Genomic DNA, 14149 nt, shown 5'->3' on the forward strand with positions numbered 1-14149 from the left:
TTTTTTAGTATCAAGGCATGGTAATAAGCAGCCCTCTACCCTGTCATCACTCTTTCCATCAAGGGGCTGGCAGATTTTCTGTCTAACTACGCCGGTCACATAACAAGGCTGCTGTTGTGCAAGCCATTGGTGTGACATGCCTGCTTCACATGATGGCTTGATGCAAGTGCTGCTGTATAAGTACCGCGCTAACTGATTGCGCTACTGGAGCTCACTCCTGCCTGCCCCACATGATGAGGTGACACAACTCTGTCTGGGAAGCTCATAAGAGGTCGAGCAGTGAGCCTGTACCCAGGTTACCAAGGAGACGCACCTTGAATGAAAGGCACTTTAGTTCCATTTGTGAGGACCAACCTGCATACGAGGGGTTACATCACCCCACACTCGCAGGGAGGCTGTATTGTCCCTTGTTGAGTTCACTAAGTGACACGTTTTTATGGTGACACACCATTTACACAGCTTGTCTCCATTGAGTCGGCTGACAGCAGGCCGCGGAGCGACAGTAATAATAACTGCGAAGGAAAACTGTAGTGAGTTTATGGGAACTGGCGGTCTGTAGATTGTGGCAAGCGAAAGAATAAAATTCAGGCAGTGTACAGTCTTAAAGGAGCTGAATATTAGGATTCAGATTGCAACAAACACAGAAAGCCTCTTAACTTCTGGGTTGGGTTTTTAGGTCTCGCCTGGCGTAAGCAGTGCTGCGTTGCTCTCGCCATGTGAGGGCTTCTTGGAATCGATACGATTCCAGAAGCTCGCTTTCTGCTCCGCCCGTGTTTTGCATTGGTGCGGGTCACTTTGCATAACCAATTATGCAAAACCGGGTGCTATGATTGTCCAGGAGGCTTTTTAGTCCCTCCTGGTTACCACCCTGTCCGCTTTTGGCCCCGCCCACCGGGATTGCATCTATTACTGGCGGTGGGAGACGGTGTCTCCTAATTAGCCACGAAGCACTTTTTTCTTTCATTCGGCTTTGACAAAGGCAGCCGCATGGTTATTTTTGCATCGCGCTTTCACTTAAAGTGAAAGCCCAATGCAAATATAAACAAGCGGCTCCCTTTGCCACCTTTCTGCTAGATATGCCCCTTTTTCATTGCCGTTTATGTAGCTCACACAGCAACGAAAGATACTGCTCCTCTTTTTAATGACCTATTAAGGTAACTCTGTTTAATAAGAGAAAGTGTGCCACTCTCAGGGTTTCTTATTTCCCCAACGCATTCTGGGAGTTGTAGTCCTGGCTCGCCTCACGTGAACCAAAGTTCAAGATTACAATGGCTTATAGAAAGCGGTGTCCTCTGATGACAACACCTTATCTGGTAGCGCTCAGAAGGATGACTTTCTGAGTATTCCTCGGTGCCGATAGAAATTGCAACCGACAGGTTAGGACCAGGTCTCCACTACAGGCGCTCAACCTGCTCAGCTATTCGCATACACATCTTGATGTTTCAATCGTCCCTCCGTGATGGACCATCATCCAAGCTTCGATCCCGGCGGTGAGTTTGTTTCCCTTTTCTTAATTTATTTTTATTGCGGAGCGGGCGATCGATGCTCATGACCTGTGCGGGAAAGGTTCCCGTGGGGCGGCTGATAATAGATAGATATGAAATGGCCGCGTGTATCTTTCAATTAGTAGCTGTATAGCGGCAAGGCGGCTCCGAGGCCCTCTAGCACCGGCTCTCGTCGGGCTCTGCGGCGCTGGGCTGGGAAGGGGTGTGGGTGGGAGGGGCGGCAAGGCTCGCGCTCACTAGCCACCTCCTAGCTATCCCGCAGGAGATGAGGCCTGCTGTCGCTCATCTGCCTATCACAGATTATCTCAGCCCTCACCCTCTCGCGTACGGTGGGCACGAGTGGCACGGCCCCCGGGGTGTACCGCGTTATCAAGCCCTGGGCACGGTGTGTCAGCAAATCCTAGTGAGAGACAGTGGGAAGGAATACTGTTGTATTTATTTTGAGTTTTAAAGAACGCTTCCTGAAGCACTAGTGGTGGAAATGGGACGATGCTGCAAAGGCTGCTTTATTTACTCTCACACACAGACCGCAGTTTAAGATAGCTCAGTGGGTTAAGGAATCGGCTTGAGACATCTTTGTGTATCAGACAGTGCCAGGATTTATTACTGCTGACACAGCTCGGGTGGTCACTGCACGACTAAATAGACAAGTATTTCCGAAGCCTGGTCGGACATGGAAATATATTAACTCATCGTTGGATATTTAGGACGCACCACACCTGCTGTCTGTGCAGGGTTCGTGCAGCTAGAAGTCTTTGCCCTTCAGATGCAGTCACGTGCTCTGCAGACTGTCTCGCAGTCTTCGTCCAAGAATTGTTTTCTCTGGTGAGTCTTTGATTTTCCCTCTGAAGTCCGTTCTCGCTGGTCAAGGCCAAGTGCCGATCAATCCCCCATTGACTCAGACAGCTGCTGACAAAAAAAGATGCACTAAAATGCATAACCAGCACACTTTTCAGTCTTGTCGGTTGCAACAATATCCCAACATTTGATCCCGTTTCAGCAGAGTATCTGGACAGGTCGGTGGGGCAACCATTTCATGGCTGTTCAGCTGACCCAAGTCACCCAGGTGGCTTTCACCAAAGGGCACTGAGTATGGTGGGACACGGATGTTCGTAGGGGCAACTGAAACTACAAGTTCCAGCATGCTTTGTGCAGTTGGCGCCAGATCAGGGCTGGCTACAAAAAAATTCTCCCTAATGGCTGCTAGTGTTGTCAGCTTTATCACTTTAAAAAAAGCGCATTATTATCCCAGGGGCTTAACTGGTAACAGTGCAGCGGCACCGGACCTAGTGACCTTGTGGTTAAAGCACTATGCGTTTGCTAAGGATGCTGAAGGGCAATTCCAAGGGGTAAAAAATATATAGGACCGATTTTACCGCGAAATTGCTCGGCGCTGCGGTATTCATTCCGCTCCTGTCCGTTTTGTGAATTAAGTGAGCGGACTTTGCTGTTTGTCTCTCTTACTGATTTTGAAGAAAAAGGGTCGGCTAAGACACAAACGGGCATTCTCTTTAATCTCAGAGCATCAGTAGGATCACAGAGCCTGCGAGGTTCGCGACCCCAGAAAGAATTTCATAATCCGTGATGCAATACACACCAATTCTTCATAATCTTTCTTTTTTATTGGAGTTTTATTCACTGCGCACTCAACCTGAAGGTATAGGAACCCACTATATACGCACCGTTTACAGTACAGAAGGACATATTCATTTTTAGGTCTCGCCTGGTATGGTCGGGCGTATGGGCGTAGGAAGTAGGGGGGCTGCAGGCCCTCAAAAATAAGGTTTCGGGTTCAGAAAATGCTGGAACAATAACAAGCATTTGCAATGCAATTGGTCTCGCATTTACACAACTTTAAGCTATTGACATTGTAACTAACGATACCTTTTATTTATGTTCTGGTTTTTAAAACATAAATAAAAGGCATTGTCATTTACAACGCCAATAGCTCAAACTCTCACAAGGGCGAGAACTATTGCATTGCAAATGCTTGTTATTTATTTGAACTCAGACCCGGTAGTGGCATTATCACAAGCTGGATGAGCATTGTGAACAACTCTGAGTCAGAGAAAGGAGCTCTAAATGTGTGACATAATGTTTTCCTGTGGTAATGCGGAGACAAATGCGTTAGTCTAACCTGCAATGAATGACACTTGGCAAGGCTGCTCCTTCCCCACTAACAATGAGCCGTAATGCCCAGCAAGGCCTTCGGCATCTTTTTCCAAAGTGGCCATCAAACAACAACCAGGCAGCCCTCACCGCATTGCTGAGGTCTATCGTATGTTGCAGGCGATTTCACAGCCTGAATGGGTACATATTTTAGAAAACGTTTGGGTGGACATGGAGTAAGGAGCAGAAGCATGCACTCATGTCACCATCTTAGTCATGTCCTGAAAGCTATATTTATAAAGAGGCCATCCAGTGTAGAAAAAAATAAATAAGAGAACTCTCAATTGGGAGCAGATAAAAATATTGAGTTTGGTGTCAAACGAAGTGTGATTTAAAAGCTTCTTTAATGGTAAAGTTGGACTTTAAGTAACAATTCTGTATGGGGGGCGTGGCTTGACGCCGATGGAGTGAGCAGCACTGCTCGTGAGCTCCCGTCGGCCGGCCGCCATCCGCGGACATCCTGACGCCCTACACAGGGCCCGAAGCCCCACAGCACATGCCCACAGATGTGAGAGAAACAGGGATGCACCAGAAGTGAAATGAACCTCCCCAGCAGCCCAGGACCGCCAAAAATCGGATGAGGTGAGCGCGGCCGAGCGTTCGGCCAAGATGGCGGCGCCCAGCGGGTGCTGACAAGCCTCGACCGAGCGCCGATAGCCTGAAAGAAGCTGCAGAAGCAGAGGGCTGATGTACCCCACCTTCTGCCTCCCGTATGGCGCGGAGTATCACATAGAGGGACCCCCTGAAATCCCGAGTGGAGAGAATGGACGCGCCATGTAAGGTGGAACGTGAGGACAAAATGGCGGCGCGCCTGGACGGCGGCGGGTGCTCCATCTAAGACTGGGAAGCTGGTGCAGTGCCGCTTGGGTCCTGGGGTGCTTCCCTCTCGCCCCCCGTGCGGGATCCTGTGCGGGGCTCGGAAGTCCTTTAAGTAAGTCTTGCGATGGAGGACCGAGCGATCTGAGGCCCTGGTGCCTCTTGCGACAGGCTGAGGGATGGCGACGTTGCCAGGAGGCCCCCGGGGAAGACCACGTGGCGCAACAATAGCCACACGGCCTGACTTGCCTAACCCTGGGTGAACACTGGGTGTGGAGCCTTGGGGCTCCTTGCGGCGCTCCCAGAAGATGAGGCCTGAGTCATCGGCAGACCCCGTGTGCCACACTGACCGGGAGGGGCACACGCTTTGGGCAGAGGAGCCTGAGGACCTCCGGGGGCCCTTAACCAGGCCCCGCTGAAAGCGAGGACTGCTGCATGGGCTGGAGAAGAAGGGCCTGGATTGCCTCCCCCTACACGAAGCCTGAGAGTGGGGCCTGGGAGCTCTCTGTGGCGCCTCGGAAGGAGGAAGGGGCGAAAGACCAGGGTCACTGGTGGGCCCAGAGTGTTAAACCGACCCCAGGGGGCACGCCCTTTGGGGCAGAGGCGCTTGGGGGCACCTAGGGGCTCCTGCCCGGGACCTGCCGGAGGCGAAGACTGTCACATGGGCTGGAGTTAATTAGGGGCAGCGGCAAACAGAAGCAGTGACTGGTGGGGACAGGGACTGAAGCTTTGAGCCTGGGATTGAAGATCTGGATGCGGGCCCATGGCGGATCCCACCAGTGCAGAGCTGCAGCGTGAGGGGCTGTGGCAGCAGATCAGGAGCCAGCGACAAAACAAACTCCGCATATCCCATGTGCTGGGGAGGCCTGGAACCCCCCCTGGGGAACGCGGCGACCTGAGGGGAGAACCCTGTGGTGGCCCAAGCGGCTGGCGAGCTGTTGGGGCCTCCTGAGAGGCGTCCGCCGTAACGATCAAGCGCAAGACCAGCAGAGGTGGCTGGCAGCGCCACATGAACACACGCAACACCAGGAGCATCGCAGGGCAGGAAGACGCCATGAGGAAGCCCCTTAAAAAGAAGGACAGGGACGAACTCGCAACGGGCAGGCCTTTAGATGAGCTCAAGAGGGCCGCAACGAGGACAGAACACCCTGTAGACCCCACACTGCAGGACATTCTGCAGGCTATCACCACATCCAGTGAGCGCCTGGAAGAGAAAATTGACTCTCTGAGTCTAGACATGGGGTTGCTCCGAGAAGACCACAAGAAACTGGCAGACCGGGTCAAGGATAGACCGACATGGAGGAGCAGAACAGGCGCGGAACCCGACGGGGGGAAGGCGACAGGGAACCTGCTCCAGGAACCGGAGGACCGGGAAAGAGACTTTGGCACCATCGCAGGAGGAGGTGTAACTAGAACGGCGGAGCGCGATGCAAGTGGTGGCCCTGATCAGCGGCGGGGCAAGGAATCAGGAACCTCCGGAGGGCAGCAAGGATGTAGTGGACACCGGCTCCGAGGCTGGGTCCAGCGACTCTGAGGCGCAGAGTGTGACACTTCCATCTGTCACCCCAGAGCCAGCGGACGACATCATCTAGTGGTGAGGAGCGGGAGACGGCGACAAACATAACTGAACTACCATGGGGCGCTCCTGCTTCTACATTAAGGTACAGGGGTAAAAGAGGGGAGACTGCTGTGGGGCGGTTCTCTGAGATCCCAGTGGGGGATGGCAGCTGCAGAGACTGGGAGAACATCGACGAAAGGCCACCCTCTGAGATTGACTGATCGAACTGCAAGCAGTCACTTGTAGACACTTTAAACTAGTTTAGATGGGGGGTGTTTCCTGCTTGTCCTGGGGAGTGGGAGTTGGGGAACATGTTTATTGTTGACACGGGGGGACACCTTGAGCTGCAATGGGCAAGGCATTATACGGGAGTGACTGAGGAGGGCGAGCGGACGGCAACACCCAACCCGGGAGGCGGCCAGACCACTGTATCACATGACAATGGCTGACAAACAACACTGTAAATGTATGACTTGGAACATTAGGGGCATGCATACCATGTCAAAACACCACAAGGTCCTCTCATAGATCAGGAGACGGGGAGCCCAGATAGCGCTCCTGCAGGAAACGCACCTAACACAGAAGGAAGGGAAGGCATTACACAGACGATGGATAGGGCAGCTCTTTTACACCACTTATTCGGCCTATGCACGATGGACGTTAATATGGGTCTGCTGATCCTGTCCCTGAAATGGGCGCACCCGCCAACGGTGATCCCTTTGTGGCGACTTCACCCGTAGATTATAGGAGAAATAGTGCACTATTTTCACATCAACTCGGGCACGGCTGCATCGTGGAACACAGAATGGGATGCTTTCAAGGTGGTTTTGAGAGGGCCAGTGTATTACACGTGCCACGGGTGTTAGGCGCGTCATCATGCGAGAGGTAGAGGAGGCAGAGGCAGCTCTCAGAGAGGTAGAACGCAGGAGGCCAGGACATCCAGAACTGCAGTCGGCACTCCTAGGTGCTAAGGAGGAAGTGGCGAAGCAAACAGAGAGGCTTAGAAGCTTCGACTATAAGAAATACCTAGAACGCAATCACGCTGAGTGGGGCAGGTCAGGTTCGCTCTTGGCGTGGCTCACGAACCCGGTGAGTAGGGGTTACCCCTTGGTGGAGATAGAAGATGAATGGGGGGCCAGACATTTCTTACCAGACAAGATCACCGAGGTCTTTGTATGCTACAATGCCAAACTCTACACAAAGACGTGCATCAGCGAACCGGCAGAAATCAGGGAATACCTGGCTGACTTGCCGCTGATGGTCATGAACCCTGAAGTGGCGGAATTACTGGGAGCTGATATCACACAGCGGGAGATATGGGTTCCTATCAAGGGCATGGCACGAAACAAGACCCCGGGCACAGATGCTTTACCGGCCGAATTTTATGCTACCTACGCGGACGAGCTGACCCCCCAGCTGGTCACAATATACCGAGGGGCCCGAGAGCTGGGAGAGCTGCCCGAAAGTGCCAGAAAGGCCATTATTGTCCCCATGCCCAAGCCAGGGAAGGAACCTCATGACTATACGGCCTACAGGCCGCTGTCCATGCTGAACATGGACTATAAAATACTAAGTAATATTCTAGCGACACGCCTCCTACCACACATGCATAGGCGTGGTTTATCCCGGGGCGGAATACATCCATAAACATCAGACGGCTCCTGGCAGTAATGGACTCTAAAGGGTACGATAAGCAAGAAGCGGCGGTGTTCGCAGTGGATATAGAGAAGGCTTTTGACAGCTTGGAGTGGCAGTATTTATATGAAGTCTTGCCCAGGATGTAGCTGGGGAGGGATTCCTGACAAGGGTGCGGCTCCTTTACACGTCCCCCACGGCCCGGGTCCACACAGGGAGGATTATCTCACCTCGGCAGAGGATGGAGAGAGGCACGAGGCAGGGATGCTCCCTCTCCCCGCTCCTGTGTGCCCTGGCAAGGATGGAACCACTGGCGTGCAGGGCCAGGACTACAGGGGCCTGGAGACGGTAACGGGGCAACATTTTATCGCATTATATGCGGACGACCTCTTGATATTCTTACGCAACACGGCAGACAAATTGCAAGGTGCGTGCAACATGCTGGCTTGCTATGGCACTGTGTCTGGCCTCTAGGTCAACTGGCAAAAATCCCGCCTATATCCAATGGCGCCTGATACCCCCCGCCGCTTACCCTGGAACACTTACGGTGGGAGCCCAACTGCCTGCAGTATCTGGGAGTTAAAATATATCACGGAGCGGCGGATTTATTGGACGGAAATATAGGGAGGGCAATTAGGTCGGCGAAAGCAGCAATGGACTTTTGGGGTACGCTCCCGCTATCCGTAGCTGGGAGGGTGGCAGTCCTGAAAATGGTAATGTTACCAAACTTACTATATTACTTCGGAACTCTGCCGGTGTGGATACCGCGAGCGATGTTCAAGGAGCTTGACTCAAAGGTCACGTCATTTATTTGGGGAACAGGCAGACGGAGAGTGGCATTGACAGTGCTGCGACGCCCCACAGCAGAGGGTGGGCTGGTGGTGCCAGACCTCGAGGCTTACTATTTAGCGGCTCAACTTTACTGGCTGATTCAATGGTTGGAAGCGGATTGAAACCCGGACAGAGAGCAATGTCCAACCGCGCCAGACACTGCGACACTGGCGAAAATCCTACTGCGAGTGCGTCTGCGGACACAACTGTGACCAGGGTGGTAGTGCGCTGCTGGACCAGGTACTTGAGGAAGGTGGGCGCTGAAACTCCCTATTCTCCCGACAAACCAATCACAATGCTGCGCTATCTCCCACAGGGGGAACATTGGGCAGGACTAGAGGATTGGGTTGAGGCAGGACTAAGGAGGGGGGGGGACCTATACCGCGACTCCACGCTACTTTCCTTTGAAGACCTGCAGGCTGCGTATGATTTACCGGGGGGTCACTTCCTGAAGCCTAGGGCTCTAATGCGCAGGATTAGGACGCATTGGAGGGGTGGGGAGGCAGAGCCGCGAGCTCTAGCGGGATGCCGATACGTTGCACTGTCAGTGGGAAGAATTAAGACGGTGTCCTGCATCTATCAGGCAATACGGAGGGATATGCAAAAACTGTTAGAGCACTTGCAAGCACACTGGGGGGAAGACCTCTAGGAATGCGCAATTCAAATTAATTAACTACTATGTGCTGCATAGGGCATATCTAATGCTGGTTCGCATCAGGAAGTACTTTGGTGTGGAATCCGCGGCCTGCCCGAGGTGCGGAGAAAGAGAGCCGCACATACTTCATATGTTCTGGAACTGCCCACTATTGCAAACATTCTGGGGGGAAATCCGACAGGTAATAGGTGACCTGATTTACAAAGAGCTTCCACAGACCCCAGAACACTTCCTCTTAGGGTGGTTTCCTCACACGGCCAAGAATAGGGTGACGGGAAAGTTTCAAGATCTAGCCTATGTCTTGGCCTAGAGGGAGATAGCCAGGAACTGGAAAGCGCTGGGAGGGCCGAGGCTTACCACCTGGAGAAGAGAGCTTGAGAGATGGGCGGGAGCAGAAGGAAGATTGCTGTTCCGAGAGGCCAGCCGAGGAATAGGCAAGATGGAGAGGGCCAGGGCCTGGGAAGACCTTGTGGGTGAACTGGTGGTGGCTGACCAAGACGTTCTTAGTGGGGCGGGCACTCCAAGGGCAGCTGAACTAGACCCAGACAGTGGGCAAGAGGGACAACCAGCTTCACACAGCTAGAAGGTATAGCATGATAGCACATGATTCCTAGGGGCCTCGCACACGACCACCCGTTAACACGTAGTTACCACAACCTACCTATTAGCATGCAACTTAAGAGGGGAGGGGAGATAGTTTTGTTGTTATGGGGTTATTGATGACGGCATACCAGAGAATGTTACTGACACGGTGTGTACACCTGAAACCAGCTCAGAACGTACAAACGGCTGCATGTATTGACAATATTCAAATGATGAAAAAAAATGGTTTACATTTCTTTTTAACAATTCTGTAAGTGCCACTTTTAGCAAGTTGGTATTTTCTTGTTCGAACCATTTGGTGCATGCAGCCTGTAGCCTGGGTCACACGACTGGGTGTATCTGGCAGTTGGTCTTTGTGTATTACTCCCTGACAGTAAGACATAGGGGGAAAGGGAGTTGGCAGGATGGGCCATCTTGGACTTGATAGGGGGACGTAGCTGTCACCTACTACATTTACACATCACAAAGACTCCCTGCACACAAGGCTTTTATGCCCACAGGCAAGCTGGGGCCAGGGCAGAGAGGCAGAAAATTCCAGACACCTGTATAGGAGAGAACTCTAGAAGCGTATTCCACATCAAAGTGGGCACCAGATATAAGTAGTGGACCCTCATATCGAACTCTTCAGTACACTCCTGGACCTGTAGAAGACTCAGTAGAAGGACTGCTGTGCTGCTCTTCTGCAGGAAGGACTGTCCTGCTGCCCTGCTAATCTGATGCCCTGCTGCCTGAGTGAGAAGGACTGGACCTGCAGCTTAAACCCAGGACCACCAGAGTGACGCCAAGGGCTAAAGGACAGAAAAGGCTCCAACCATTTTGAACCCTACTCCTGGACTCTGCCTGCTGTGAGTCCGAACCCCCCAAGTGTTGCCTCCCCTATACTGGACCCTTAGAAGTGAAGATAAAGGTGCTCTGCCAGCCCAGCTGTGGTCCCCAATGAATCCATCACAGAACGACGCAAAGCCTCACAGCACAGCTGCCAGTCTCATCTGAATCGACACAGGGCAATGCAAAGCACTGCAAAGCCTTGCCGCGCATGTGCCAGCTTCATTGGAACCAATGCAAAGCCCATCCAAGCTTTGCTGCACAGCTCACCAGAACTGACGCAGAGCAATTCAAAGCCCTGCAAAGCCTCACCACACAACCTCATCGGAACCGACGGCCGACGACGCGAAGCCGTGCAAAGCAATGCCGCACAGACTGCGCACCAAGGACATAAGGTACTTTGTTCAGGGGGCCTAACTTGGTCCCTGTATCTGGCCCGCACTCCATTGTGGTTGGCCTGATCTTGTGACTTTGTCCAAGTGCAGTGCAACCGAATAACCATCGTTGGCACTTGGTGATTTTAAGCACTATTGCTAATTAAATCGTTAAAATTGCTTCTCTCCAGTTTTACATATTGGATTTTTGTTGTTGTGGTCTCAAATAATTTATTGTATTTTACTTTATTTTTCTAAAGTGGTGTGGGATTTTCCTTGTGTTGTGTTTTCACTTTATTACTGTCTGAAGTGCTGCATAAATACTTTACATATTGCTCTAAGTTAACCCTGCGCTTTAGTGTCAAGCTACCAGAGCGTTGAGCACAGGTTAGTTTGGGATTTGCTCACAAGAATTGTGGTTGCTGCTTGGGTAAGGTTTCACCCTTCAACCAGTAACCCAATTTCCTACTTAAAGGTTTTCATTGACTATTTGAGGAAAATCAGAAATGCCCTCTTGTGTTATCGATTCACTGTTCAGTTTTTCCCAAGTGACTGTGTTTGTATTTTTGTAATTGTCTCAAGTCACAAGTTTGTGCTCTGGTGTTGACTCTATCCAATGTAAGGGCTCTGGCATTAGAGTTTTCAATATAATAAATGTTTCTTAAATGCTGTGAAGGTCATGTTAAATACTCCTGTTAACTTAGCTGACAGTTTGTGAATATGGCGTGCAAAACTGACATACCTTTGTTAAAGCCGACGTTTTGAGGTCTGATGTTGATTTTGTCGTTTGGGCTGCAGTTATAGTAGGCTTCAGTGCTAACAAATGTTTCTCTAGATGTTAAGCCCTCATTACGAGCAGCAAAATTTCACCTGGAGCAAAACCTCTGTGTGGAATTCCGCGACCAGCAACTATCATTGTTCCGCTGTCTCCAGACCGGAAATGATCAGGTCTGCGATGCAAACTCTGGACCCGATAATTCAGGGACCCTCTGTTTCATGCACAGAGGCTACGGGTAGGAAAACAGCTCGGACACTGCCCGAACCTGCATCAGTGTCGGGGCAGCAGACAATGATTCCAATATGCAGGATAAAGTCTGAAAGATACTGCTCTGAGTAGCCAGAAAATGTCCGCATTTTTATTGCCGTAAATGGTAAAAAGTACCTGGAAAACATCCCTAGATATTACTTGTCTTGTCCTGAGTATTTACAACCCATTCTGAGGAGAAACTTATAATTTCTGGAAAATAGTTTGGGGATATCGGCTCTAAGGCGATTTTGGTTTCGCAGTGTCCTCACACCACATTTTGACACACTTGTAAAGTAGGCTCTAGTGTATGGTTTATTTGCAAGCACATCATTAAGGGCACATTAAAAATAAATCACAAATATTTTATGACAATTTATGACTGTGTTCTCTGACTTTGAGTGCAGAGCCAATGATATCAATGCAGCACTTTGTTTTATTTCTATAGGTAAACCCAACAGCAAAGTAGATGGAGGAGCGTACAATCAAAACAGAAGGCCCATGCTTCAACATGGACATAAAGCGAGCCACTTCCTTCCCTCACTGTTACCAGACACCCCCTCCCATGATGAAGTTTAACAGATTTTCAGCCTTCAAAAAAGACTGTGAACCAGAGTTTCCATCATTCCAATACAGCCCTCCAGAAGAGGATTTCGACAGGTTTCATGCCACCTTTCAAAGAGGATCTCATAAACAGAAGAGCATGCCTCCGAAGAATCAGCATCGCGACCCCCCAGAAGACCGGAATTCTCCTTCCGTCAGGAATGATGACAAGAAGTGTGCGGCACCATCACACCATCCACTGATATTCCAGCCCCCTCACCTGCCCTTCTACAGATCTCAGATGATTGACTTGTGCAACATTGGGTTTCAGTTCTATAGAACGGTCGGGAACTTTGGGACCAAGCCTATCAAACAGGATCCGGTGATATGGCCAGAGAGCCCAGAATTATTGCACCCTTCTTATCCTTACTGCCATAAAATCCATCCTGGCATGATCTTTCCCTTTATTTTGCCACCATCCAGCTTACACTATGGCGGTCCTTTCCAGGTGAGGAGAGAAACAGAGCAGCCCATGCAACGTGCTGAGATGCAAGAAACTAATGACATGAGACCAAAGGTGGAGAGGGTTGATGTCAACATCAAGATTGATGACAGCTATTATGTGGATGTTGGAGCGGACCAGAAGCGTTGGAAGTGCACAATGTGTGAGAAATCCTATACATCGAAGTACAATTTGGTTACCCACATTTTGGGGCACAATGGCATCAAACCCCATGCTTGTTCTCGGTGCGGCAAGCTCTTCAAGCAGCTCAGCCACCTGCATACTCACATGCTGACACATCAGGGCATGAGACCTCACAAATGCCAGGTTTGCCACAAGGCTTTCACCCAAACAAGCCACCTTAAAAGACACATGATGCAGCATAGCGAAGTCAAGCCCTACAACTGCAGGATCTGCGGCAGAGGCTTCGCCTATCCCAGTGAGCTAAAATCCCACGAGTCTAAGCACGAGAGTGGCAGAGAAAACATTTGTGTGGAGTGTGGCCGAGACTTCCCGACACTGGCCCAGCTGAAAAGGCATTTGACGACCCATCGTGGTCCTATTCAGTACAACTGCAGTGAATGTGACAAAAGCTTCCAGTACCCAAGCCAGCTCCAGAATCACATGATGAAGCACAAGGATATCCGCCCGTACATCTGCACGGAGTGTGGCATGGAGTTTGTTCAGCCCCACCATCTCAAGCAGCATTCCCTTACACACAAGGTAGGTCAGGGTGGGAGATCCGAGGAGCTGCTGTGTACATATGTAGAGTTGAGCCTAGCACATCTCTTATGGAATCTAAACAGGCAGTAGACAGAATTCATCAACCAATAGCATTCACTGTTAATGATAATCTTGCTCTGTAGCTCTATCGTCCATAATGATAGCTACAGCTATAGGCATTCTGCCACTCTCTGTGTCTCTAGTAAACATGGGAACAGGTGCTCTGCTCTATCCTCAAAAACATACATCTAAGGTAACAGTGAAAATATGATATTGCATGTCTTCCGAATAACGATTCCCAATTGTGTAGCTGAGGCGCTTTGAGTAGCATTTTAGTAATGCCTTGGGAATGCAAAGAATTTCTTGATTCTGTCACTTTAAGTGTC

General features: G+C 50.7%; 1 protein-coding gene across 2 annotated transcripts in view; it reads left to right on the top strand.

The window, feature by feature from the left end:
• The window catches only part of ZNF366 (zinc finger protein 366), a 498300-nt gene that overhangs the window by 375864 nt on the left and 108287 nt on the right, over nucleotides 1–14149 (top strand). For both annotated transcript variants that reach the window (XM_085632350.1, XM_085632351.1), the window contains one exon: nucleotides 12444–13763. In XM_085632350.1, coding sequence (XP_085488476.1) covers nucleotides 12465–13763 — 1299 coding nt within the window. In that variant the 5' untranslated portion in view covers nucleotides 12444–12464. The remainder of the gene's footprint in view (nucleotides 1–12443; nucleotides 13764–14149) is intronic.

Source organism: Triturus cristatus, chromosome 2_1 (assembly GCF_964204655.1).
Source record: "Triturus cristatus chromosome 2_1, aTriCri1.1, whole genome shotgun sequence".
NCBI classification, from domain to species: Eukaryota; Metazoa; Chordata; class Amphibia; order Caudata; family Salamandridae; genus Triturus; species Triturus cristatus.